At 50.8% G+C, this 27,268-nt stretch overlaps 1 protein-coding gene across 5 annotated transcripts in view; it reads left to right on the forward strand.

Annotated features, from left to right (window-relative positions):
• Positions 1-27,268, forward strand: part of arap3 (ArfGAP with RhoGAP domain, ankyrin repeat and PH domain 3) — an 806,627-nt gene that overhangs the window by 462,431 nt on the left and 316,928 nt on the right. For all 5 annotated transcript variants that reach the window (XM_072512821.1, XM_072512820.1, XM_072512825.1 and 2 more), the window contains one exon: positions 21,229-21,411. In XM_072512821.1, the coding sequence (XP_072368922.1) occupies positions 21,229-21,411 (183 nt within the window). The remainder of the gene's footprint in view (positions 1-21,228; positions 21,412-27,268) is intronic.

Consider the following 27,268-nt stretch of genomic DNA (forward strand, 5'->3'; position numbering starts at 1 on the left):
CGGGTGGGATGAGTGTGCGTGGGGAGTGTAATGTGTGTGTGCGGCTGGGATGAGTGTGAGTGGGGAGTGTAATGTGTGTGTGCGGCTGGGATGAGTGTGTGTGGGGAGTGTAATGTGTGTGAGGCTGGGATGAGTGTGTGTGGGGAGTGTAATGTGTGTGTGCGGCTGGGATGAGTGTGTGTGGGGACTGTAATGTGTGTGTGCGGCTGGGCTGAGTGTGTGTGGGGAGTGTAATGTGTGTGTGTGGCTGGGATGAGTGTGTGTGGGGAGTGTAATGTGTGTGTGCGGCTGGGATGAGTGTGTGTGGGGAGTGTAATGTATGTGTGCGGCTGGGATGAGTGTGTGTGGGGAGTGTAATGTGTGTGTGCGGCTGGGATGAGTGTGTGTGGGGAGTGTAATGTGTGTGTGCGGCTGGGCTGAGTGTGTGTGGGGAGTGTAATGTGTGTGTGCGGCTGGGATGAGTGTGTGTGGGGAGTGTAATGTGTGTGTGTGGCTGGGATGAGTGTGTGTGGGGAGTGTAATGTGTGTGTGCGGCTGGGATGAGTATGTGTGGGGAGTGTAATGTGTGTGTGTGGCTGGGATGAGTGTGTGTGGGGAGTGTAATGTGTGTGTGCGGCTGGGGTGAGTGTGTGTGTAATGTGTGTGTGCGGCTGGGGTGAGTGTGTGTGGGGAGTGTAATGTGTGTGTGCGGCTGGGATGAGTGTGTGTGTAATGTGTGTGTGCGGCTGGGGTGAGTGTGTGTGGGGAGTGTAATGTGTGTGTGTGGCTGGGATGAGTGTGTGTGGGGAGTGTAATGTGTGTGTGCGGCTGGGATAAGTGTGTGTGGGGAGTGTAATGTGAGTGCGCGGCTGGGATGAGTGTGTGTGGAGAGTGTAATGTGTGTGTGTGGGGAGTGTAATGTGTGTGTGCACCTGTGGTGAGTGTGTGTGGGGAGTGTAATGTGTGTGTGCGGCTGGGATGAGTGTGTGTGGCGAGTGTAATGTGTGTGTGCAGCTGGGATGAGTGTGTGTGGGGAGTGTAATGTGTGTTTGCGGCTGGGATGAGTGTGTTGGGAGTGTAATGTGTGTGTGCGGCTGGGATGAGTGTGCGTGGGGAGTGTAATGTGTGTGTGCGGCTGGGATGAGTGTGTGTGGGGAGTGTAATGTGTGTGTGTGGGGAGTGTAATGGGTGTGTGCGGCTGGGGTGAGTGTGTGTGGGGAGTGTAATGTGTGTGTGCGGCTGGGATGAGTGTGTGTGGGGTGTGTAATGTGTGTGTGCGGCTTGGGGTGAGTGTGTGTGGGGAGTGTAATGTGTGTGTGTGGCTGGGATGAGTGTGTGTGGGGAATGTAATGTGTGTGTGCGGCTGGGGTGAGTGTGCGCGGGGAGTGTAATGTGTGTGTGTGGCTGGGATGAGTGTGTGTGGGGAGTGTAATGTGTGTGTGCAGCTGGGATGAGTGTGTGTGGGGTGTGTAATGTGTGTGTGCGGCTTGGGGTGAGTGTGTGTGGGGAGTGTAATGTGTGTGTGTGGCTGGGATGAATGTGTGTGGTGAATGTAATGTGTGTGTGCGGCTGGGGTGAGTGTGCGCGGGGAGTGTAATGTGTGTGTGCGGCTGGGATGAGTGTGTGTGAGGAGTGTAATGTGTGTGTGCGGCTGGGATGGTGTGTGTGGGGAGTGTAATGTGTGTGTGCGGCTGGGTTGAGTGTGTGTGGGGAGAGTAAAGTGTGTGTGCGGCTGCGATGAGTGTGTGTGGGGTGTGTAATGTGTGTGCGCGGCTGGGATGAGTGTGTGTGGGGAGTGTGTTGGCTGGGGTGAGTGTGTGTGGGGAGTGTAATGTGTGTGTGTGGGGAGTGTAATGAGTGTGTGTGGGGAGTGTAATGTGTGTGTGCGGCTGGGATGAGTGTGTGTGGGGAGTGTAATGAGTGTGTGTGGGGAGTGTAATGTGTGTGTGCGGCTGGGATGAGTGTGTGTGGGGAGTGTAATGAGTGTGTGTGGGGAGTGTAATGTGTTTGTGCAGCTGGGATGAGTGTGTGTGGGGAGTCTAATGTGTGTGTGCGGCTGTGGTGAGTGTGTGTGGGGAGTGTAATGTGTGTGTGTGCGGCTGGGGTGAGTGTGTGTGGGGAGTGTAATGTGTGTGTGCGGCTGGGATGAGTGTGTGTGGGGAGTGTAATGTGTGTGTGTGGGGAGTGTAATGGGTGTGTGCGGCTGGGGTGAGTGTGTGTGTAATGTGTGTGTGCGGCTGGGGTGAGTGTGTGTGGGGAGTGTAATGTGTGTGTGCGGCTGGGATGAGTGTGTGTGTAATGTGTGTGTGCGGCTGGGGTGAGTGTGTGTGGGGAGTGTAATGTGTGTGTGTGGCTGGGATGAATGTGTGTGGGGAGTGTAATGTGTGTGTGCGGCTGGGATGAATGTGTGTGGGGAGTGTAATGTGTGTGTGCAGCTGGGATAAGTGTGTGTGGTGAGTGTAATGTGAGTGCGCGGCTGGGATGAGTGTGTGTGGAGAGTGTAATGTGTGTGTGCGGCTGGGATGAGTGTGTGTGGGGAGTGCAGTGTGTATGTGCGGCTGGGATGAGTGTGTGTGGGGAGTGTAATGTGTGTGTGCGGCTGGGATGAGTGTGTGTGGGGAGTGTAATGTGTGTGTGCGGCTGGGATGAGTGTGTGTGGGGAGTGTAATGTGTGTGTGCGGCTGGGGTGAGTGTGTGTGGGGAGTGTAATGTGTGTGTGCGGCTGGGATGAGTGTGTGTGTAATGTGTGTGTGCGGCTGGGGTGAGTGTGTGTGGGGAGTGTAATGTGTGTGTGTGGCTGGGATGAATGTGTGTGGGGAGTGTAATGTGTGTGTGCGGCTGGGATGAATGTGTGTGGGGAGTGTAATGTGTGTGTGCAGCTGGGATAAGTGTGTGTGGTGAGTGTAATGTGAGTGCGCGGCTGGGATGAGTGTGTGTGGAGAGTGTAATGTGTGTGTGTGGCTGGGATGAGTGTGTGTGGGGAGTGTAATGTGTGTGTGCGGCTGGGATGAATGTGTGTGGGGAGTGTAATGTGTGTGTGCAGCTGGGATAAGTGTGTGTGGTGAGTGTAATGTGAGTGCGCGGCTGGGATGAGTGTGTGTGGAGAGTGTAATGTGTGTGTGTGGGGAGTGTAATGTGTGTGTGCACCTGTGGTGAGTGTGTGTGGGGAGTGTAATGTGTGTGTGCGGCTGGGATGAGTGTGTGTGGCGAGTGTAATGTGTGTGTGCGGTTGGGATGAGTGTGTGTGGGGAGTGTAATGTGTGTGTGCGGCTGGGATGAGTGTGTGGGGAGTGTAATGTGTGTGTGCGGCTGGGATGAGTGTGCGTGGGGAGTGTAATGTGTGTGTGCGGCTGGGATGAGTGTGTGTGGGGAGTGTAATGTGTGTGTGTGGGGAGTGTAATGGGTGTGTGCGGCTGGGGTGAGTGTGTGTGGGGAGTTTAATGTGTGTGTGCGGCTGGGATGAGTGTGTGTGGGGAGTGTAATGTGTGTGTGGCTGGGATGAGTGTGTGTGGGGAGTGTAATGTGTGTGTGCGGCTGGGATGAGTGTGTGTGGGGAGTGTAATGTGTGTGTGCGGCTGGGATGAGTGTGTGTGGGGTGTGTAATGTGTGTGTGTGGCTGGGATGAATGTGTGTGGGGAATGTAATGTGTGTGTGCGGCTGGGGTGAGTGTGTGTGGGGAGTGTAATGTGTGTGTGTGGCTGGGATGAATGTGTGTGGGGAATGTAATGTGTGTGTGCGGCTGGGGTGAGTGTGCGCGGGGAGTGTAATGTGTGTGTGCGGCTGGGATGAATGTGTGTGGGGAATGTAATGTGTGTGTGCGGCTGGGGTGAGTGTGTGTGGGGAGTGTAATGTGTGTGTGCGGCTGGGGTGAGTGTGTGTGGGGAGTGTAATGTGTGTGTGCGGCTGGGATGAGTGTGTGTGGGGTGTGTAATGTGTGTGTGTGGCTGGGATGAATGTGTGTGGGGAATGTAATGTGTGTGTGCGGCTGGGGTGAGTGTGCGCGGGGAGTGTAATGTGTGTGTGCGGCTGGGATGAGTGTGTGTGAGGAGTGTAATGTGTGTGTGCGGCTGGGATGGTGTGTGTGGGGAGTGTAATGTGTGTGTGCGGCTGGGTTGAGTGTGTGTGGGGAGAGTAAAGTGTGTGTGCGGCTACGATGAGTGTGTGTGGGGAGTGTAATATGTGTGCGCGGCTGGGATGAGTGTGTGTGGGGAGTGTGTTGGCTGGGGTGAGTGTGTGTGGGGAGTGTAATGTGTGTGTGTGGTCAGTGTAATGAGTGTGTGTGGGGAGTGTAATGTGTGTGTGCACCTGTGGTGAGTGTGTGTGGGGAGTGTAATGTGTGTGTGCGGCTGGGATGAGTGTGTGTGGCGAGTGTAATGTGTGTGTGCGGCTGGGATGAGTGTGTGTGGGGAGTGTAATGTGTGTGTGCGGCTGGGATGAGTGTGTGGGGAGTGTAATGTGTGTGTGCGGGTGGGATGAGTGTGCGTGGGGAGTGTAATGTGTGTGTGCGGCTGGGATGAGTGTGAGTGGGGAGTGTAATGTGTGTGTGCGGCTGGGATGAGTGTGTGTGGGGAGTGTAATGTGTGTGAGGCTGGGATGAGTGTGTGTGGGGAGTGTAATGTGTGTGTGCGGCTGGGATGAGTGTGTGTGGGGACTGTAATGTGTGTGTGCGGCTGGGCTGAGTGTGTGTGGGGAGTGTAATGTGTGTGTGTGGCTGGGATGAGTGTGTGTGGGGAGTGTAATGTGTGTGTGCGGCTGGGATGAGTGTGTGTGGGGAGTGTAATGTATGTGTGCGGCTGGGATGAGTGTGTGTGGGGAGTGTAATGTGTGTGTGCGGCTGGGATGAGTGTGTGTGGGGAGTGTAATGTGTGTGTGCGGCTGGGCTGAGTGTGTGTGGGGAGTGTAATGTGTGTGTGCGGCTGGGATGAGTGTGTGTGGGGAGTGTAATGTGTGTGTGTGGCTGGGATGAGTGTGTGTGGGGAGTGTAATGTGTGTGTGCGGCTGGGATGAGTATGTGTGGGGAGTGTAATGTGTGTGGGGAGTGTAAAGTGTGTGTGCGGCTGGGATGAGTGTGTGTGGGGAGTGTAATGTTTGTGTGCGGCTGGGATGAGTGTGTGTGGGGAGTGTAATGTGTGTGTGCGGCTGGGGTGAGTGTGTGTGTAATGTGTGTGTGCGGCTGGGGTGAGTGTGTGTGGGGAGTGTAATGTGTGTGTGCGGCTGGGATGAGTGTGTGTGTAATGTGTGTGTGCGGCTGGGGTGAGTGTGTGTGGGGAGTGTAATGTGTGTGTGTGGCTGGGATGAGTGTGTGTGGGGAGTGTAATGTGTGTGTGCGGCTGGGATAAGTGTGTGTGGGGAGTGTAATGTGAGTGCGCGGCTGGGATGAGTGTGTGTGGAGAGTGTAATGTGTGTGTGCGGCTGGGATGAGTGTGTGGGGAGTGTAATGTGTGTGTGCGGGTGGGATGAGTGTGCGTGGGGAGTGTAATGTGTGTGTGCGGCTGGGATGAGTGTGAGTGGGGAGTGTAATGTGTGTGTGCGGCTGGGATGAGTGTGTGTGGGGAGTGTAATGTGTGTGAGGCTGGGATGAGTGTGTGTGGGGAGTGTAATGTGTGTGTGCGGCTGGGATGAGTGTGTGTGGGGACTGTAATGTGTGTGTGCGGCTGGGCTGAGTGTGTGTGGGGAGTGTAATGTGTGTGTGTGGCTGGGATGAGTGTGTGTGGGGAGTGTAATGTGTGTGTGCGGCTGGGATGAGTGTGTGTGGGGAGTGTAATGTATGTGTGCGGCTGGGATGAGTGTGTGTGGGGAGTGTAATGTGTGTGTGCGGCTGGGATGAGTGTGTGTGGGGAGTGTAATGTGTGTGTGCGGCTGGGCTGAGTGTGTGTGGGGAGTGTAATGTGTGTGTGCGGCTGGGATGAGTGTGTGTGGGGAGTGTAATGTGTGTGTGTGGCTGGGATGAGTGTGTGTGGGGAGTGTAATGTGTGTGTGCGGCTGGGATGAGTATGTGTGGGGAGTGTAATGTGTGTGGGGAGTGTAAAGTGTGTGTGCGGCTGGGATGAGTGTGTGTGGGGAGTGTAATGTTTGTGTGCGGCTGGGATGAGTGTGTGTGGGGAGTGTAATGTGTGTGTGCGGCTGGGGTGAGTGTGTGTGTAATGTGTGTGTGCGGCTGGGGTGAGTGTGTGTGGGGAGTGTAATGTGTGTGTGCGGCTGGGATGAGTGTGTGTGTAATGTGTGTGTGCGGCTGGGGTGAGTGTGTGTGGGGAGTGTAATGTGTGTGTGTGGCTGGGATGAGTGTGTGTGGGGAGTGTAATGTGTGTGTGCGGCTGGGATAAGTGTGTGTGGGGAGTGTAATGTGAGTGCGCGGCTGGGATGAGTGTGTGTGGAGAGTGTAATGTGTGTGTGTGGGGAGTGTAATGTGTGTGTGCACCTGTGGTGAGTGTGTGTGGGGAGTGTAATGTGTGTGTGCGGCTGGGATGAGTGTGTGTGGCGAGTGTAATGTGTGTGTGCAGCTGGGATGAGTGTGTGTGGGGAGTGTAATGTGTGTTTGCGGCTGGGATGAGTGTGTTGGGAGTGTAATGTGTGTGTGCGGCTGGGATGAGTGTGCGTGGGGAGTGTAATGTGTGTGTGCGGCTGGGATGAGTGTGTGTGGGGAGTGTAATGTGTGTGTGTGGGGAGTGTAATGGGTGTGTGCGGCTGGGGTGAGTGTGTGTGGGGAGTGTAATGTGTGTGTGCGGCTGGGATGAGTGTGTGTGGGGTGTGTAATGTGTGTGTGCGGCTTGGGGTGAGTGTGTGTGGGGAGTGTAATGTGTGTGTGTGGCTGGGATGAGTGTGTGTGGGGAATGTAATGTGTGTGTGCGGCTGGGGTGAGTGTGCGCGGGGAGTGTAATGTGTGTGTGTGGCTGGGATGAGTGTGTGTGGGGAGTGTAATGTGTGTGTGCAGCTGGGATGAGTGTGTGTGGGGTGTGTAATGTGTGTGTGCGGCTTGGGGTGAGTGTGTGTGGGGAGTGTAATGTGTGTGTGTGGCTGGGATGAATGTGTGTGGTGAATGTAATGTGTGTGTGCGGCTGGGGTGAGTGTGCGCGGGGAGTGTAATGTGTGTGTGCGGCTGGGATGAGTGTGTGTGAGGAGTGTAATGTGTGTGTGCGGCTGGGATGGTGTGTGTGGGGAGTGTAATGTGTGTGTGCGGCTGGGTTGAGTGTGTGTGGGGAGAGTAAAGTGTGTGTGCGGCTGCGATGAGTGTGTGTGGGGTGTGTAATGTGTGTGCGCGGCTGGGATGAGTGTGTGTGGGGAGTGTGTTGGCTGGGGTGAGTGTGTGTGGGGAGTGTAATGTGTGTGTGTGGGGAGTGTAATGAGTGTGTGTGGGGAGTGTAATGTGTGTGTGCGGCTGGGATGAGTGTGTGTGGGGAGTGTAATGAGTGTGTGTGGGGAGTGTAATGTGTGTGTGCGGCTGGGATGAGTGTGTGTGGGGAGTGTAATGAGTGTGTGTGGGGAGTGTAATGTGTTTGTGCAGCTGGGATGAGTGTGTGTGGGGAGTCTAATGTGTGTGTGCGGCTGTGGTGAGTGTGTGTGGGGAGTGTAATGTGTGTGTGTGCGGCTGGGGTGAGTGTGTGTGGGGAGTGTAATGTGTGTGTGCGGCTGGGATGAGTGTGTGTGGGGAGTGTAATGTGTGTGTGTGGGGAGTGTAATGTGTGTGTGCGGCTGGGGTGAGTGTGTGTGTAATGTGTGTGTGCGGCTGGGGTGAGTGTGTGTGGGGAGTGTAATGTGTGTGTGCGGCTGGGATGAGTGTGTGTGTAATGTGTGTGTGCGGCTGGGGTGAGTGTGTGTGGGGAGTGTAATGTGTGTGTGTGGCTGGGATGAATGTGTGTGGGGAGTGTAATGTGTGTGTGCGGCTGGGATGAATGTGTGTGGGGAGTGTAATGTGTGTGTGTGGCTGGGATAAGTGTGTGTGGGGAGTGTAATATGTGTATGCGGCTGGGATGAGTGTGTGTGTGGAGTGTAATGTGTGTGTGCAGCTGGGATAAGTGTGTGTGGTGAGTGTAATGTGAGTGCGCGGCTGGGATGAGTGTGTGTGGAGAGTGTAATGTGTGTGTGTGGCTGGGATGAGTGTGTGTGGGGAGTGTAATGTGTGTGTGCGGCTGGGATGAATGTGTGTGGGGAGTGTAATGTGTGTGTGCAGCTGGGATAAGTGTGTGTGGTGAGTGTAATGTGAGTGCGCGGCTGGGATGAGTGTGTGTGGAGAGTGTAATGTGTGTGTGTGGGGAGTGTAATGTGTGTGTGCACCTGTGGTGAGTGTGTGTGGGGAGTGTAATGTGTGTGTGCGGCTGGGATGAGTGTGTGTGGCGAGTGTAATGTGTGTGTGCGGCTGGGATGAGTGTGTGTGGGGAGTGTAATGTGTGTGTGCGGCTGGGATGAGTGTGTGGGGAGTGTAATGTGTGTGTGCGGCTGGGATGAGTGTGCGTGGGGAGTGTAATGTGTGTGTGCGGCTGGGATGAGTGTGTGTGGGGAGTGTAATGTGTGTGTGTGGGGAGTGTAATGGGTGTGTGCGGCTGGGGTGAGTGTGTGTGGGGAGTGTAATGTGTGTGTGCGGCTGGGATGAGTGTGTGTGGGGTGTGTAATGTGTGTGTGTGGCTGGGATGAATGTGTGTGGGGAATGTAATGTGTGTGTGCGGCTGGGGTGAGTGTGTGTGGGGAGTGTAATGTGTGTGTGTGGCTGGGATGAATGTGTGTGGGGAATGTAATGTGTGTGTGCGGCTGGGGTGAGTGTGCGCGGGGAGTGTAATGTGTGTGTGCGGCTGGGATGAATGTGTGTGGGGAATGTAATGTGTGTGTGCGGCTGGGGTGAGTGTGTGTGGGGAGTGTAATGTGTGTGTGCGGCTGGGGTGAGTGTGTGTGGGGAGTGTAATGTGTGTGTGCGGCTGGGATGAGTGTGTGTGGGGTGTGTAATGTGTGTGTGTGGCTGGGATGAATGTGTGTGGGGAATGTAATGTGTGTGTGCGGCTGGGGTGAGTGTGCGCGGGGAGTGTAATGTGTGTGTGCGGCTGGGATGAGTGTGTGTGAGGAGTGTAATGTGTGTGTGCGGCTGGGATGGTGTGTGTGGGGAGTGTAATGTGTGTGTGCGGCTGGGTTGAGTGTGTGTGGGGAGAGTAAAGTGTGTGTGCGGCTACGATGAGTGTGTGTGGGGAGTGTAATGTGTGTGCGCGGCTGGGATGAGTGTGTGTGGGGAGTGTGTTGGCTGGGGTGAGTGTGTGTGGGGAGTGTAATGTGTGTGTGTGGTCAGTGTAATGAGTGTGTGTGGGGAGTGTAATGTGTGTGTGCACCTGTGGTGAGTGTGTGTGGGGAGTGTAATGTGTGTGTGCGGCTGGGATGAGTGTGTGTGGCGAGTGTAATGTGTGTGTGCGGCTGGGATGAGTGTGTGTGGGGAGTGTAATGTGTGTGTGCGGCTGGGATGAGTGTGTGGGGAGTGTAATGTGTGTGTGCGGGTGGGATGAGTGTGCGTGGGGAGTGTAATGTGTGTGTGCGGCTGGGATGAGTGTGAGTGGGGAGTGTAATGTGTGTGTGCGGCTGGGATGAGTGTGTGTGGGGAGTGTAATGTGTGTGAGGCTGGGATGAGTGTGTGTGGGGAGTGTAATGTGTGTGTGCGGCTGGGATGAGTGTGTGTGGGGACTGTAATGTGTGTGTGCGGCTGGGCTGAGTGTGTGTGGGGAGTGTAATGTGTGTGTGTGGCTGGGATGAGTGTGTGTGGGGAGTGTAATGTGTGTGTGCGGCTGGGATGAGTGTGTGTGGGGAGTGTAATGTATGTGTGCGGCTGGGATGAGTGTGTGTGGGGAGTGTAATGTGTGTGTGCGGCTGGGATGAGTGTGTGTGGGGAGTGTAATGTGTGTGTGCGGCTGGGCTGAGTGTGTGTGGGGAGTGTAATGTGTGTGTGCGGCTGGGATGAGTGTGTGTGGGGAGTGTAATGTGTGTGTGTGGCTGGGATGAGTGTGTGTGGGGAGTGTAATGTGTGTGTGCGGCTGGGATGAGTATGTGTGGGGAGTGTAATGTGTGTGGGGAGTGTAAAGTGTGTGTGCGGCTGGGATGAGTGTGTGTGGGGAGTGTAATGTTTGTGTGCGGCTGGGATGAGTGTGTGTGGGGAGTGTAATGTGTGTGTGCGGCTGGGGTGAGTGTGTGTGTAATGTGTGTGTGCGGCTGGGGTGAGTGTGTGTGGGGAGTGTAATGTGTGTGTGCGGCTGGGATGAGTGTGTGTGTAATGTGTGTGTGCGGCTGGGGTGAGTGTGTGTGGGGAGTGTAATGTGTGTGTGTGGCTGGGATGAGTGTGTGTGGGGAGTGTAATGTGTGTGTGCGGCTGGGATAAGTGTGTGTGGGGAGTGTAATGTGAGTGCGCGGCTGGGATGAGTGTGTGTGGAGAGTGTAATGTGTGTGTGTGGGGAGTGTAATGTGTGTGTGCACCTGTGGTGAGTGTGTGTGGGGAGTGTAATGTGTGTGTGCGGCTGGGATGAGTGTGTGTGGCGAGTGTAATGTGTGTGTGCAGCTGGGATGAGTGTGTGTGGGGAGTGTAATGTGTGTGTGCGGCTGGGATGAGTGTGTTGGGAGTGTAATGTGTGTGTGCGGCTGGGATGAGTGTGCGTGGGGAGTGTAATGTGTGTGTGCGGCTGGGATGAGTGTGTGTGGGGAGTGTAATGTGTGTGTGTGGGGAGTGTAATGGGTGTGTGCGGCTGGGGTGAGTGTGTGTGGGGAGTGTAATGTGTGTGTGCGGCTGGGATGAGTGTGTGTGGGGTGTGTAATGTGTGTGTGCGGCTTGGGGTGAGTGTGTGTGGGGAGTGTAATGTGTGTGTGTGGCTGGGATGAGTGTGTGTGGGGAATGTAATGTGTGTGTGCGGCTGGGGTGAGTGTGCGCGGGGAGTGTAATGTGTGTGTGTGGCTGGGATGAGTGTGTGTGGGGAGTGTAATGTGTGTGTGCAGCTGGGATGAGTGTGTGTGGGGTGTGTAATGTGTGTGTGCGGCTTGGGGTGAGTGTGTGTGGGGAGTGTAATGTGTGTGTGTGGCTGGGATGAATGTGTGTGGTGAATGTAATGTGTGTGTGCGGCTGGGGTGAGTGTGCGCGGGGAGTGTAATGTGTGTGTGCGGCTGGGATGAGTGTGTGTGAGGAGTGTAATGTGTGTGTGCGGCTGGGATGGTGTGTGTGGGGAGTGTAATGTGTGTGTGCGGCTGGGTTGAGTGTGTGTGGGGAGAGTAAAGTGTGTGTGCGGCTGCGTTGAGTGTGTGTGGGGTGTGTAATGTGTGTGCGCGGCTGGGATGAGTGTGTGTGGGGAGTGTGTTGGCTGGGGTGAGTGTGTGTGGGGAGTGTAATGTGTGTGTGTGGGGAGTGTAATGAGTGTGTGTGGGGAGTGTAATGTGTGTGTGCGGCTGGGATGAGTGTGTGTGGGGAGTGTAATGAGTGTGTGTGGGGAGTGTAATGTGTGTGTGCGGCTGGGATGAGTGTGTGTGGGGAGTGTAATGAGTGTGTGTGGGGAGTGTAATGTGTGTGTGCAGCTGGGATGAGTGTGTGTGGGGAGTCTAATGTGTGTGTGCGGCTGTGGTGAGTGTGTGTGGGGAGTGTAATGTGTGTGTGTGCGGCTGGGGTGAGTGTGTGTGGGGAGTGTAATGTGTGTGTGCGGCTGGGATGAGTGTGTGTGGGGAGTGTAATGTGTGTGTGTGGGGAGTGTAATGGGTGTGTGCGGCTGGGGTCAGTGTGTGTGTAATGTGTGTGTGCGGCTGGGGTGAGTGTGTGTGGGGAGTGTAATGTGTGTGTTCGGCTGGGATGAGTGTGTGTGTAATGTGTGTGTGCGGCTGGGGTGAGTGTGTGTGGGGAGTGTAATGTGTGTGTGTGGCTGGGATGAGTGTGTGTGGGGGGTGTAATGTGTGTGTACGGCTGGGATAAGTGTGTGTGGGGAGTGTAATGTGAGTGCGCGGCTGGGATGAGTGTGTGTGGAGAGTGTAATGTGTGTGTGTGGGGAGTGTAATGTGTGTGTGCACCTGTGGTGAGTGTGTGTGGGGAGTGTAATGTGTGTGTGCGGCTGGGATGAGTGTGTGTGGCGAGTGTAATGTGTGTGTGCGGCTGGGATGAGTGTGTGTGGGGAGTGTAATGTGTGTGTGCGGCTGGGATGAGTGTGTGGGGAGTGTAATGTGTGTGTGCGGCTGGGATGAGTGTGCGTGGGGAGTGTAATGTGTGTGTGCGGCTGGGATGAGTGTGAGTGGGGAGTGTAATGTGTGTGTGCGGCTGGGATGAGTGTGTGTGGGGAGTGTAATGTGTGTGAGGCTGGGATGAGTGTGTGTGGGGAGTGTAATGTGTGTGTGCGGCTGGGATGAGTGTGTGTGGGGACTGTAATGTGTGTGTGCGGCTGGGCTGAGTGTGTGTGGGGAGTGTAATGTGTGTGTGTGGCTGGGATGAGTGTGTGTGGGGAGTGTAATGTGTGTGTGCGGCTGGGCTGAGTGTGTGTGGGGAGTGTAATGTGTGTGTGCGGCTGGGATGAGTGTGTGTGGGGAGTGTAATGTGTGTGTGTGGCTGGGATGAGTGTGTGTGGGGAGTGTAATGTGTGTGTGCGGCTGGGATGAGTATGTGTGGGGAGTGTAATGTGTGTGGGGAGTGTAAAGTGTGTGTGCGGCTGGGATGAGTGTGTGTGGGGAGTGTAATGTGTGTGTGTGGCTGGGATGAGTGTGTGTGGGGAGTGTAATGTGTGTGTGCGGCTGGGATGAGTGTGTGTGGGGAGTGTAATGTGTGTGTGTGACTGGGATGAGTGTGTGTGGGGAGTGTAATGTGTGTGTGCGGCTGGGATGAGTGTGTGTGGGGAGTGTAATGTGTGTGTGCGGCTGGGATGAGTGTGTGTGGGGAGTGTAATGTGTGTGTGCGGCTGGGATGAGTGTGTGTGGGGAGTGTAATGTGTGTGCACGGCTGGGATGAGTGTGTGTGGGGAGTGTAATGTGTGTGTGTGGCTGGGATGAGTGTGTGTGGGGAGTGTAATGTGTGTGTGTGGCTGGGATGAGTGTGTGTGGGGAGTGTAATGTGTGTGCGGCTGGGATGAGTGTGTGTGTGGAGTGTAATGTGTGTGTGTGGCTGGGATGAGTGTGTGTGGGGAGTGTAATGTGTGTGCGGCTGGGATGAGTGTGTGTGTGGCGGCTGCAGCTTGTCAGCCTCCCGAGTGTCAATCACGGACCCGGCGAATCCGGCCCCGTTTCCCATCGGAATGGATTGTGTTCCACGTGGCGCCGTTCCAGACCCTGAACAGTTGCTGAATCGGCCCCAGTGCGGCGCCAGTTTTGCTATGATGGAACTCCGCTGCGTCAACACTTAGTCTCAGGAACGGAGTTTCCTGCTGCTTATTTCTCATCAAATTTGGCCTTCAGCTCGAGGTTCACATCCAAGCCGCGATCTCACTATGGAGACACTTTATTTCACATTAAACCCGTCTTTCAGCTCGCGCTTTGACTTCAGGTCTCTGCAGTATCAAAAGAACACTTCCCAGACTTGCTGGAGAGTCAAACCTAACAGGGGCCTGATGAAGACAATTAGGTAATTAGATCTCTTCATCCAGGCTTCTTGAATAAAAACTTAAACTAAATTGGAACCTCTGAGTGGGATCAGATGCAATCACCACCGGTTACCAGGCAGAGCACAGCCTTTTGGGCCAATTCGTTGTCCCCAACCAAATCAATCAAACAGAGTCATCATTGATGCGGGCTCGTCTGCAATCACCAGTCTAAATCAGCAAAGCCTTGCTCATAATAATAATAATAATACCCGCTTATTGTCTCAAGTAGGCTTCAATGAAGTTACTGTGAAAAGCCCCCAGTCGCCACATTCCGGCGCCTGTTCAGGGAGGCTGGTACGGGAATTGAGCCCACGCTGCTGGCCTTGTTCTGCATTACAATACAGCTATTTAGCCCACTGTGCTAAACCAGTTCTGTTTGAATTAAAGATACAGGCTGCCTTAAAGACACAGATCCATAAATCATCCATGAATCAAAAATGTAACAGCAAAAGTAAAAAAAAGGGGGCAAAAGGGACTAAAGAGGGAGACCCCCTGACAAAACACTTGCTTTACATCCCGAGCCCCTTTGAGGTTTCCGTTCCATGAACACTCAGATCCAGCTTAACTAAGTTAATCACATGCGCACCAGTACAATATCCACAAAATATTAAAATAATAACATTGTCTGCACACCAAGGTATCTTGTAATTGTACCTTAAATAAACCGAGTTTTAAAAGATTACGTGGATAATTGGAGCACATTCTGGGGAAGGTGGGATCTGTACAGACAGGACGGTTTGCACCTGAACCAGAGGGGCACCAATATCCTGGGAGGGAAATTTGCTCTGGCTCTTCGGGGGGGTTCAAACTAATTTGTCAGGGGGATGGGAGAACGAGCTGTCGTCCAGAAGCCAGTGTTGAGAGTAGTGAGGTACTGAGGAGGGTATCAAGATCGCAGGAGTGTACCGGCAGAGAGAAAGGTGGGTTGAAGTGTGTCTGCTTCAATGCAAGGAGCATCCGGAATAAGGTAGGTGAACTTGGAGCGTGGATTGGTACCTGGGACTACGATGTTGTGGCCATTATGGAGACATGGTTAGAACAGGGACAGGAATGGTTGTTGGAAGTTCCGGGGTATAGATGTTTCAGTAAGAGTAGGGAAGGTGGTAAAAGAGGTGGAGGAGTAGCATTGTTAATCAAGGATAGTTTAACGGCTGCAGAAAGGCAGTTCGAAGGGGATCTGCCTACTGAGGTAATGTGGGCCGAAGTTAGAAATAGGAGTGGTCACATTGTTAGGAGTTTTATATAGGCCCCAAATAGTAATAGAGATGTGGAGGAAGAAATTGCAAAACAGATTATGGATAGGTGTGGAGGTCTCAGGGTAGTTGTCATGGGTGACTTTAACTTTCCAAATATTGATTGGAACCTCTATAGGTTGAACAGTTCGGATGGGGCAGTTTTTGTACAGTGTGTGCAGGAGGGTTTCCTGACACAATATGTGGATAGGCCGACAAGAGGCGGGGCCACATTGGATTTGGTACTGGGTAATGAACCGGGCCAAGTGTTAGATTTGTTTGTGGGAGAGCACTTTGGAGATAGTGACCACAATTCGGTGTCTTTCACTATTGCAATGGAGAGGGATAGGGCCATACGGCAGGGCAAGGTTTATAATTGGGGGAGGGGTAATTATGATGCGATTAGGCAAGAATTAGGGAGCATAAGATGGGAACAGAAACTGTCAGGGAAAGGCACAATTGAAAAGCGGAGCTTGTTCAAGGAACAAATACTGCGTGTCCTTGATAGGTATGTCCCTGTCAGGCAGGGAGGAAATGGCCGTGTGAGGGAACCATGGTTCACAAAAGAGGTTGAATGTCTTGTCAAGAGGAAAAAGGAAGCGATGTAAGGATGAGAAAACAAGGTTCAGTTGGGTGGCTTTAGGGTTACAAGGTAGCAAGGAATGAGCTGAAAAAAGGGCTTAGGAGAGCGAGGAGGGGGCATGAGAAATCCTTGGCGGGTCGGATCAAGGAAAACCCCAAGACTTTTTACTCTTATGTGAGAAATAAAAGAATGACCAGGTGAGGTTAAGGCCGGTCAAGGACAGTAGTGGGAACTTGTGCATGGAGTCAGAAGAAATAGGAGAGGCGTTGAATGAATACTTTTCTTCAGTGTTCACCAAGGAGAGGGGCCATGTTTTTGAGGATGAGAGTGTGATACAGGCTGGAGGAGGTAGATGTTCTGAGGAAGGATGTATTAGCAATTTTGAAAAACCTTAGGGTCGACAAGTCCCCTGGGCCAGATGGGATATATCCAAGGATTCTTTGGGTCGCAAGGGATGAGATTGCAGAGCCTTTGGCTTTGATCTTTGGGTCCTCACTGTCCACAGGGATAGTGCCAGAGGACTGGAGAGTGGCGAATGTTGTTCCTCTGTTCAAGAAAGGGAATAAGAATGACCCTGGTAATTATAGGCCAGTTAGTCTTACTTCGGTGGTCGGTAAGTTAATGGAAAAGGTCCTGAAGGATAGGATTTATTACCATTTGGAAAGATGCAGCTTAATCCGAGATAGTCAACACGGATTCGTGAAGGGTAAGTCTTGCCTCACAAATTTGATTGAATTCTTTGAGGAGGTAACTAAGTGTGTAGATGAAGGTAGAGCAGTTGATGTTGTATCCATGGATTTTAGTAAGGCGTTTGATAAGGTTCCCCATGGTCGGCTTATGAAGAAAGTAAGGAGGTGTGGGTTAGAGGGAAATTTGGCCAATTGGATAAGTAACTGGCTATCACATAGATGACAGAGGGTGGTGGTGGATGGAAAATTTTCAGACTGGAGACCAGTTACCAGCGGTGTACCACAGGGATCAGTGCTGGGTCCTCTGGTATTTGTGATTTTTATCAATGACTTGGAGCCAGTGAGGCTAGAAATAGGAAGATAGAGCAGACAAACACGTGGCTAAACAGCTGGTGTAGGAGGGAGGGTTTCTGTTATCTGGACCACTGGGAGCTCTTCCGGGGCAGGTGTGACCTGTATAAGATGGACGGGTTGCATCTAAACCGGAGAGGCATAAATATCCTGGCCGCGAGATTTGCTAGTGTCACACGGGAGGGTTTAAACTAGTATGGCAGGGGGGTGGGCACGGGAGCAATAGGTCAGAAGGTGAGAGGGTTGAGGGAGAACTAGGGAATAGGGACAGTGTGGCTCTGAGGCAGAGCAGACGGGGAGAAGTTGCTGAACACAGCGGGTCTGGTGGCCTGAAGTGCATATGTTTTAATGCAAGGAGCATTACGGGTAAGGCAGATGAACTTAGAGCTTGGATTACTACTTGGAACTATGATGTTGTTGCCATTACAGAGACCTGGTTGAGGGAAGGGCAGGATTGGCAGCTAAACGTTCCAGGATTTAGATGTTTCAGGCGGGATAGAGGGGGATGTAAAAGGGGAGGCGGAGTTGCGCTACTTGTTCTGGAGAGTATCACAGCTATACAGCGAGAGGACACCTCAGAGGGCAGTGAGGCTATATGGGTAGAGATCAGGAATAAGAAGGGTGCAGTCACAATGTTGGGGGTATACTACAGGCCTCCCAACAGCCAGCGGGAGATAGAGGAGCAGATAGGTAGACAGATTTTGGAAAAGAGTAAAAACAACAGGGTTGTGGTGATGGGAGACTTCAACTTCCCCAATATTGACTGGGACTCACTTAGTGCCAGGGGCTTAGACGGGGCAGAGTTTGTAAGGAGCATCCAGGAGGGCTTCTTAAAACAATATGTAAACAGTCCAACTAGGGAAGAGGCGGTACTGGACCTGGTATTGGGGAATGAGCCCGGCCAGGTGGTAGATGTTTCAGTAGGGGAGCATTTCGGTAACAGTGACCACAATTCAGTAAGTTTTAAAGTACTGGTGGACAAGGATAAGAGTGGTCCGAGGATGAATGTGCTAAATTGGGGGAAGGCTAATTATAACAATATTAGGCGGGAACTGAAGAACATAGATTGGGGGCGGATGTTTGAGGGCAAATCAACATCTGACATTTGGGAGGCTTTCAAGTGTCAGTTGATAGGAATACAGGACAGGCATGTTCCTGTGAGGAAGAAAGATAAATACGGCAATTTTCGGGAACCTTGGATGACGAATGATATTGTAGGCCTCGTCAAAAAGAAAAAGGAGGCATTTGTCAGGGCTAAAAGGCTGGGAACAGACGAAGCCTGTGTGGCATATAAGGAAAGTAGGAAGGAACTTAAGCAGGGAGTCAGGAGGGCTAGAAGGGGTCATGAAAAGTCATTGGCAAATAGGGTTAAGGAAAATCCCAAGGCTTTTTACACTTACATAAAAAGCAAGAGGGTAGCCAGGGAAAGGGTTGGCCCACTGAAGGATAGGCAAGGGAATCTATGTGTGGAGCCAGAGGAAATGGGCGAGGTACTAAATGAATACTTTGCATCAGTATTCACCAAAGAGAAGAAATTGGTAGATGTTGAGTCTGGAGAAGGGGGTGTAGATAGCCTGGGTCACATTATGATCCAAAAAGACGAGGTGTTGGGTGTCTTAAAAAATATTAAGGTAGATAAGTCCCCAGGGCCGGATGGGATCTACCCCAGAATACTGAAGGAGGCTGGAGAGGAAATTGCTGAGGCCTTGACAGAAATCTTTGGATCCTCGCTGTCTTCAGGGGATGTCCCGGAGGACTGGAGAATAGCCAATGTTGTTCCTCTGTTTAAGAAGGGTAGCAAGGATAATCCCGGGAACTACAGGCCGGTGAGCCTTACTTCAGTGGTAGGGAAATTACTGGAGAGAATTCTTCGAGACAGGATCTACTCCCATTTGGAAGCAAATGGACGTATTAGTGAGAGGCAGCACGGTTTTGTGAAGGGGAGGTCGTGTCTCACTAACTTGATAGAGTTTTTCGAGGAGGTCACTAAGATGATTGATGCAGGTAGGGCAGTAGATGTTGTCTATATGGACTTCAGTAAGGCCTTTGACAAGGTCCCTCATGGTAGACTAGTACAAAAGGTGAAGTCACACGGGATCAGGGGTGAACTGGCAAGGTGGATACAGAACTGGCTAGGCCATAGAAGGCAGAGGGTAGCAATGGAGGGATGCTTTTCTAATTGGAGGGCTGTGACCAGTGGTGTTCCACAGGGATCAGTGCTGGGACCTTTGCTCTTTGTAGTATATATAAATGATTTGGAGGAAAATGTAACTGGTCTGATTAGTAAGTTTGCAGACGACACAAAGGTTGGTGGAATTGCGGATAGCGATGAGGACTGTCTGAGGATACAGCAGGATTTAGATTGTCTGGAGACTTGGGCGGAGAGATGGCAGATGGAGTTTAACCTGGACAAATGTGAGGTAATGCATTTTGGAAGGGCTAATGCAGGTAGGGAATATACAGTGAATGGTAAAACCCTCAAGAGTATTGAAAGTCAAAGAGATCTAGGAGTACAGGTCCACAGATCACTGAAAGGGGCTACACAGGTGGAGAAGGTAGTCAAGAAGGCATACGGCATGCTTGCCTTCATTGGCCGGGGCATTGAGTATAAGAATTGGCAAGTCATGTTGCAGCTGTATAGAACCTTAGTTAGGCCACACTTGGAGTATAGTGTTCAATTCTGGTCGCCACACTACCAGAAGGATGTGGAGGCTTTAGAGAGGGTGCAGAAGAGATTTACCAGAATGTTGCCTGGTATGGAGGGCATAAGCTATGAGGAGCGATTGAATAAACTCGGTTTGTTCTCACTGGAACGAAGGAGGTTGAGGGGCGACCTGATAGAGGTATACAAAATTATGAGGGGCATAGACAGAGTGGATAGTCAGAGGCTTTTCCCCAGGGTAGAGGGGTCAATTACTAGGGGGCATAGGTTTAAGGTGAGAGGGGCAAAGTTTAGAGTAGATGTACGAGGCAAGTTTTTTACGCAGAGGGTAGTGGGTGCCTGGAACTCACTACCGGAGGAGGTAGTGGAGGCAGGGACGATAGGGACATTTAAGGGGCATCTTGACAAATATATGAATAGGATGGGAATAGAAGGATACGCACCCAGGAAGGGTAGAAGATTGTAGCTTAGTCGGGCAGTATGGTCGGCACGGGCTTGGAGGGCCGAAGGGCCTGTTCCTGTGCTGTACATTTCTTTGTTCTTTGTTCTTTGAGGTGAGAGGGGCAAGGTTTAGAGTAGATGTACGAGGCAAGTTTTTTTACGCAGAGGGTAGTGGATGCCTGGAACTCGCTGCCGGAGGAGGTGGTGGAAGCAGGGACGATAGTGACATTTAAGGGGCATCTTGACAAATACATTAATAGGATGGGAATAGAGGGATATGGACCCAGGAAGTGTAGAAGATTGTAGTTTAGTCGGGCAGCATGGTCGGCACGGGCTTGGAGGGCCGAAGGGCCTGTTCCTGTGCTGTACATTTCTTTGTTCTTTGTTCTTTGTTTGAGGGGGCTGAAGGGTGGGTCAGTAAATTTGCTGATGACACCAAGATTGGTGGAGTAGTGGATGAGGTGGAGGGCTGTTATCGGCTGCAAAGAGACATTGATAGGATGCAGAGGTGAGGTGAAAAATGGCAGATGGAGTTAACCCTGATAAGTGTGAGGTGATTCATTTTGGGAGAAAAAATTTGAATGCGGATTACAGGGTCAACGGCAGGGTTCTGAGAAATGTGGAGGAACAGAGAGATCTCGGGGTCCATGTCCACAGATCTCTGAAGGTTGCCACTCAAGTGGATAGAGCCGTGAAGAAGGCCTATAGTGTGTTAGCGTTTATTAACAGGGGGCTTAAGTTTAAGAGCTGTGGGGTTATGCTGCAACTGTACATGACCCTGGTGAGACCACATTTGGAGTATTGTGTGCAGTTCTGGTCACCTCACTATAGGAAGGATGTGGAAGCATTGGAAAGGGTGCAAAGGAGATTTACCAGGATGCTGCCTGGTTTGCAGGATAGGTCTTATGAGGAAAGGTTGAGGGAGCTAGGGCTTTTCTCTTGGGCGCGGAGGAGGATGAGAGGCGACTTCATAGAGGTTTATTAGATGATGAGGGGGATAGATAGAGTGGACGTTCAGAGACTATTTCTTCGGGTGGATGTAGCTGTTACAAGGGGGCATAACTATAAGGTTCAGGGTGGGAGATATAGGAGGGATGTCCGAGGTAGGTTCTTTACTCAGAGAGTGGTTAGGGTGTGGAATGGACTGCCTGCTGTGATTATCATAGAATTTACAGGGCTGAAGGAGGCCATTCAGCCCATCGAGTCTGCACCGGCTCTTGGAAAGAGCACCCTACCCAAGGCCAACACCGCCACCCCATCCACATAACCCAGTAACCCCACCCAACACTAAGGGCAATTTTGGACACTAAGGGCAATTTATCATGGCCAATCCACCTAACCTGCACATCTTTGGACTGTGGGAGGAAACCGGAGCACCCGCAGGAAACCCACGCACACACGGGGAGGATGTGCAGACTCCGCATAGACAGTGACCCAAGCCAGAATCGAACCTGGGACCCTGGAGCTGTGAAGCAATTGTGCTATCCACAAGGCTACCGTGCTGCCCTTAGTGGAGTCGGACACTTTAGGAACTTTCAAGCGGTTGTTGGATAGGCACATGGAGCACACCAGAATGACAGGGAGTGGGATAGCTTGATCTTGGTTTCGGACAATGTTCGGCACAACATCGAGGGCTGAAGGGCCTGTTCTGTGCTGTACTGTTCTATGTTCTATTACAGAGTAATATTTGTGGAATTGTTATTGAAAAAAATTGTGCCTTTCTTTTCTTTTACAGCTTTTTATTGAGTTAGGGAATGAGAAAGCCAATAGGTTGTGGGCAGCACATGTGACTCCAGGAGAGGAGCTGGATACAGACTCCACAGTCGAGAGACGGAGGGAATTCATTGCAGCAAAATATAGAGATGGCAATTACAGACAACATCATCCCAAATTTACAACCCAGGAGGAGATGGTGAAGGTAAAGATTCCTGACCTCCTTTTTTAGCTGTCAATGTATTTGGTGATCATAAGAACATAAGAACTAGGAGCAGGAGTAGGCCATCTGGCCCCTCGAGCCTGCTCCACCATTTAATGAGATCATGGCTGATCTTTTGTGGACTCAGCTCCACTTACCCGCCCGAACACCATAACCCTTAATCCCTTTATTCTTCAAAAAACTATCTATCTTTATCTTGAAAACATGTAATGAATGAGCCTCTACTGCTTCACTGGGCAAGGAATTCCATAGATTCACAACCCTTTGGGTGAAGAAGTTCCTCCTAAACTCAGTCCTAGGTGGTGGAGTCAGCAGAGGTGGTGGAGTGAGAAACATTCGGGGCATTTAGGCGACTCTTGGACAGGCACATGGACAGGAGTAAATTGAAGGGCTGTAGGTTAGGTTGATCTTAGCTTAGGATAAATGATCGGCACAACATCATGGGCCGAAGGGCCTGTACTGTGCTGTACTGTTCTATGTTCTAAATCTACTTCCCCTTATGTTGAGGCTATGCCCCCTAGTTCTGCTTTCACCCAGCAGTGGAAACAACCTGCCCGCATCTATCCTATCTATTCCCTTCATAATTTTACATGTTTCTATAAGATCCCCCCGCATCCTTCTAAATTCCAACGAGTACAGTCCCAGTCTACTCAACCTCTCCTCGTAATCCAACCCCTTCAGCTCTGGGATTAACCTAGTGAATCTCCTCTGCACACCCTCCAGTGCCAGTACGTCCTTTCTCAAGTAAAGAGACCAAAACTGAACACAATACTCCAGGTGTGGCCTCACTAACACCTTATACAATTGCAGCAGAACCTACCTAGTCTTAAACTCCATCCCTCTAGCAATGAAGGACAAATCTCTATTCACCTTCTTAATCACCTGTTGCGCCTGTAAACCAACTTTTTGCGACTCATGCACTAGCACACCCAGGTCCCTCTGCACAGCAGCATGTTTAATATTTTACCATTTAAATAATAATCCCTTTTGCTGTTATTCCTACCAAGATGGATAACCTCACATTTGTCAACATTATATTCCACCTGCCAGACCCTAGCCCATTCATTTAGCCTATCCAAATCCCTCTGCAAAGTTCCAGTATCCTCTGCACTTTTTGCTTTACCACTTATCTTAGTGTCGTCTGCAAACTTGGACACATTGCCCTTGGTCCCCAACTCTAAATCATCTATGTAAATTGTGAACAGTTGTGGGCCCAACACTGATCCCTGAAGGGTGCCACTAGCTACTGATTGCTAGTGAAAAACCCATTGATCTCCACTCTTTGCTTTCTATTAATTAACCAATCCTCTACCTACGCGACTACTTTACCCTTAATGCCATGCATCTTTATCTTATGCACCAAATTTTTGTGTGGCACCTTGTCAAAAGCTTACCACATCCATTGGCTCCCCGTTGTCTACTGCACTGGTAATGTCCTCAAACAATTCCACTAAATTAGTTAGGCACGACCTGCCCTTTATGAACCCATAAGACCATAAGACATAGGAGTGGAAGTAAGGCCATTCGGCCCATCGAGTCCACTCCACCATTCAATCATGGCTGATTTCAACTCCATTTACCCGCTCTCTCTCCATAGCCCTTAATTCCTCGAGAAATCAAGAATTTATCAACTTCTGTCTTAAAGACACTCAATGTCCCGGCCTCCACCGCCCTCTGTGGCAATGAATTCCACAGACCCACCACTCTCTGGCTGAAGAATTTTCTCCTCATCTCTGTTCTAAAGTGACTCCCTTTTATTCTAAGGCTGTGCCCCCGGGTCCTAGTCTCCCCTGCTAATGGAAACAACTTCCCTACGTCCACCCTATCTAAGCCATTCATTATCTTGTAAGTTTCTATTGGATCTCCCCTCAACCTCCTAAACTCCAATGAATATAATCCCAGGATCCTCAAACGTTCATCGTATGTTAGGCCTACCATTCCTGGGATCATCCGTGTGAACCTCCGCTCGACCCGCTCCAGTGCCAGTATGTCCTTCCTGAGGTGTGGGGCCCAAAATTGCTCACAGGATTCTAAATGGGGCCTAACTAATGCTTTATAAAGCTTCAGAAGTACATCCCTGCTTTTATATTCCAAGCCTCTTGAGATGAATGACAACATTGCATTTGCTTTCTTAATTACGGACTCAACCTGCAAGTTTACCTTTAGAGAATCCTGGACTAGGACTCCCAAGTCCCTTTGCATTATGAATTTTGTCACCGTTTAGAAAATAGTCCACGCCTCTATTCTTTTTTCCAAAGCGCAAGACCTCTCACTTGCCCACGTTGAATTTCATCAGCCATTTCTTGGACCACTCTCCTAAACTGTCTAAATCTTTCTGAAGCCTCCCCACCTCCTCCATAACTACCTGCCCCTCCACCTATCTTTGTATCATCGGCAAACTTAGCCAGAATGCCCTCAGTCCCGTCATCTAGATCGTTAATATATAAAGAGAACAGCTGTGGCCCCAACACTGAACCCTGCGGGACACCACTCGTCACCGGTTGCCATTCCGAAAAAGAACCTTTTATCCCGACTCTCTGCCTTCTGCCTGACAGCCAATCGTCAATCCATGTTAGTACCTTGCCTCGAATACCATGGGCCCTTATTTTACTCAGCAGTCTCCCGTGAGGCACCTTATCAAAGGCCTTTTGGAAGTCAAGATAGATAACATCCATTGGCTCTCCTTGGTCTAACCTATTTGTTATCTCTTCAAAGAACTCTAACAGGTTTGTCAGGCACGACCTCCCCTTACTAAATCCATGCTGACTTGTCCTAATCCGACCCTGCACTTCCAAGAATTTAGAAATCTCATCCTCAACAATGGATTCTAGAATCTTGCCAACAACCGAGGTTAGGCTAATTGGCCTATAATTTTCTTTCTTTTTCCTTGTTCCCTTCTTGAACAGGGGGGTTACAACAGCGATGTTCCAATCCTCTGGTACTTTCCCTGACTCCAGTGACTTTTAAAACATCATCACCAACGCCTCCACTATTTCTTCAGCTATCTCCTTTAGAACTCTAGGATGTAGCCCATCTGGGCCTGGAGATTTATCAATTTTTAAACCTCTTAGTTTCTCTAGCACTTTCTCCTTTGTGATGGCTACCATATTCAACTCTGCCCCCTGACTCTCCGGAATTGGTGGGATATTACTCATGTCTTCTACTGTGAAGACGGACGCAAAGTACTTATTCAGTTCCTCAGCTATTTCCTTGTCTCCCATCACAAAATTACCAGCGTCATTTTGGAGCGGCCCAATGTCAACTTTTGCCTCCCGTTTGTTTTTAATGTATTTAAAGAAACTTTTACTATCATTCCTAATGTTACTGGCTAGCCTACCTTAAAATTTGATCCTCTCTTTCCTTGTCTCTCTCTTTGTTATCCTCTGTTTGTTTTTGTAGCCTTCCCAATCTTCTGACTTCCCACTACTCTTTGCCACATTATAGGCTTTCTCTTTTGCTTTGATTTATTCCCTAACTTCCTTTGTCAGCCATGGCTGCCTAATCCCCCCTCTGATAACCTTTCTTTTCTTTGGGATGAACCTCTGCACTGTGTCCTCAATTACTTCCAGAAACTCCTGCCATTGCTGTTCTACTGTCTTTCCCACTAGGCTCTGCTCCCAGTTGATTTTCGTCAGTCCCTCCCTCATGCCCCTGTAGTTACCTTTATTTAACTGTAACACCTTTACATCTGATTCTACCTTCTTTCTTTCAAATTGGAGATTGAATTCGACCACATTATGATCTCTACCTCCTAAGTGCTCCCTTACTTTAAGATCTTTAATCAAGTCTAGCTCATTACATAACACTAAGTCCAGAATGGCCTGTTCCCTCGTGGGCTCCATCACAAGCTGTTCCATGCTGCATAGGTCCATTGGGACAATTTCCATCCAGATGCCTCGCTATTTTTTCCTTGATGGATGCACTGCATGGAATATTCCGGGTTGCTCTACCATTATGTATTCATATAGCTTAAAAGGAACATTGATATCTATGGATATCAAAAGGAATATTTATATCTGCAAAGATACATAGATAGGATGCAGAGCTGGGCTGAGAAGTGGCAGATGGAGTTTAACCCTGAAAAGTGTGAGGTTGTCCATTTTGGAAGGACAAATATGAATGCGGAATACAGGATTAACGGTAGAGTTCTTGGCAATGTGGAGGAGCAGAGAGATCTTGGGGTCTATGTTCATACATCTTTGAAAGTTGCCACTCAAGTGGATAGAGCTGTGAAGAAGGCCTATGGTGTGCTAGCGTTCATTAACAGAGGGATTGAATTTAAGAGCCGTGAGGTGATGATGCAGCTGTACAAAACTTTGGTAACGCCACATTTGGAGTACTGTGTGCAGTTCTGGTCGCCTCATTTTAGGAAGGATGTGGAAGCTTTGGAAAAGGTGCAAAGGAGATTTACCAGGATGTTGCCTGGAATGGAGAGTAGGTCTTACGAGGCAAGGTTGAGGGTGCTAGGCCTCTTCTCATTAGTAGCCATGATGTGGAGATGCCGGCGTTGGACTGGGGTGAGCACAGTACGAAGTCTTACAACACCAGGTTAAAGTCCAACAGGTGTGTTTCGATGTCACTAGCTTTCGGAGCGCTGCTCCATCCTCAGGTGAATGAAGAGGTATGTTCCAGAAACATATATATAGACAAATTCAAAGATGCCAAACAATGCTTGGAATGCGACCATTAGCAGGTGATTAAATCTTTACAGATCCAGAGATGGGGTAACCCCAGGTTAAAGAGGTGTGAATTGTATCAAGCCAGGACAGTTGGTAGGATTTTGCAGGCCAGATGGTGGGGGATGAATGTAATGCGACATGAATTCCAGGTCCCGGTTGAGGCCGCACTCATGTGTGCGGAACTTGGCTTTAAGTTTCTGCTCGGCGATTCTGCGTTGTCGCGCGTCCTGAAGGCCGCCTTGGAGAATGCTTACCCGGAGATCAGAGGCTGAATGCCCTTGATTGCTGAAGTGTTCCCCGACTGGAAGGGAACAATTCTGCCTGGTGATTGTTGCGCGATGTCCGTTCATTCGTTGTCGCAGCGTCTGCATGGTCTCGCCAATGTACCACGCTTCGGGACTCCCTACGTGCTCTCATCCCACGTACTCCCCGCATTGGAGATCTCTACTGCCTCCCGAAAATACATAAGGCCAACACACCAGGCCGCCCTATCGTTTCAGGCAATGGGACCCTGTGTGAGAACCTCTCTGGCTACATCGAGGGCATCTTGAAACCCATCGTACAAGGTACGCCCAGCTTCTGTCGCGACACGACGGACTTCCTACAGAAACTCAGCAACCATGGACCAGTTGAACCAGGAACATTCCTCGTCACAATGGACGTCTCGGCACTCTACACCAGCATCCCCCATGACGACGGCATTGCTGCAACAGCCTCCGTACTCAACACCGACAACTGCCAATCTCCAGACGCAATTCTGCAACTCATCCGCTTCATTCTGGATCACAACGTCTTCACCTTCGACAACAAGTTCTTCATCCAGATGCACGGAACAGCCTTGGGGACCAAATTCGCACCCCAATACGCCAACATCTTCATGCACAAGTTTGAACAGGACCTACTCGCCGCACAGGACCTTCAACCGACGTTATACACCAGATACATCGATGACATTTTTTTCCTTTGGACCCACGGCGAAGAATCACTGAAACGACTACACGATGACATTAATAAGTTCCATCCAACCATCAGACTCACCATGGACTACTCTCCAAAATCAGTTGCATTCTTGGACACACTCGTCTCCATCAAGGACGGTCACCTCAGCACTTTGCTTTACCGCAAACCCACGGATAACCTCACGATGCTCCACTTCTCCA

Source organism: Scyliorhinus torazame, chromosome 7 (genome assembly GCF_047496885.1).
Source record: "Scyliorhinus torazame isolate Kashiwa2021f chromosome 7, sScyTor2.1, whole genome shotgun sequence".
Lineage (NCBI taxonomy): Eukaryota > Metazoa > Chordata > Chondrichthyes > Carcharhiniformes > Scyliorhinidae > Scyliorhinus > Scyliorhinus torazame.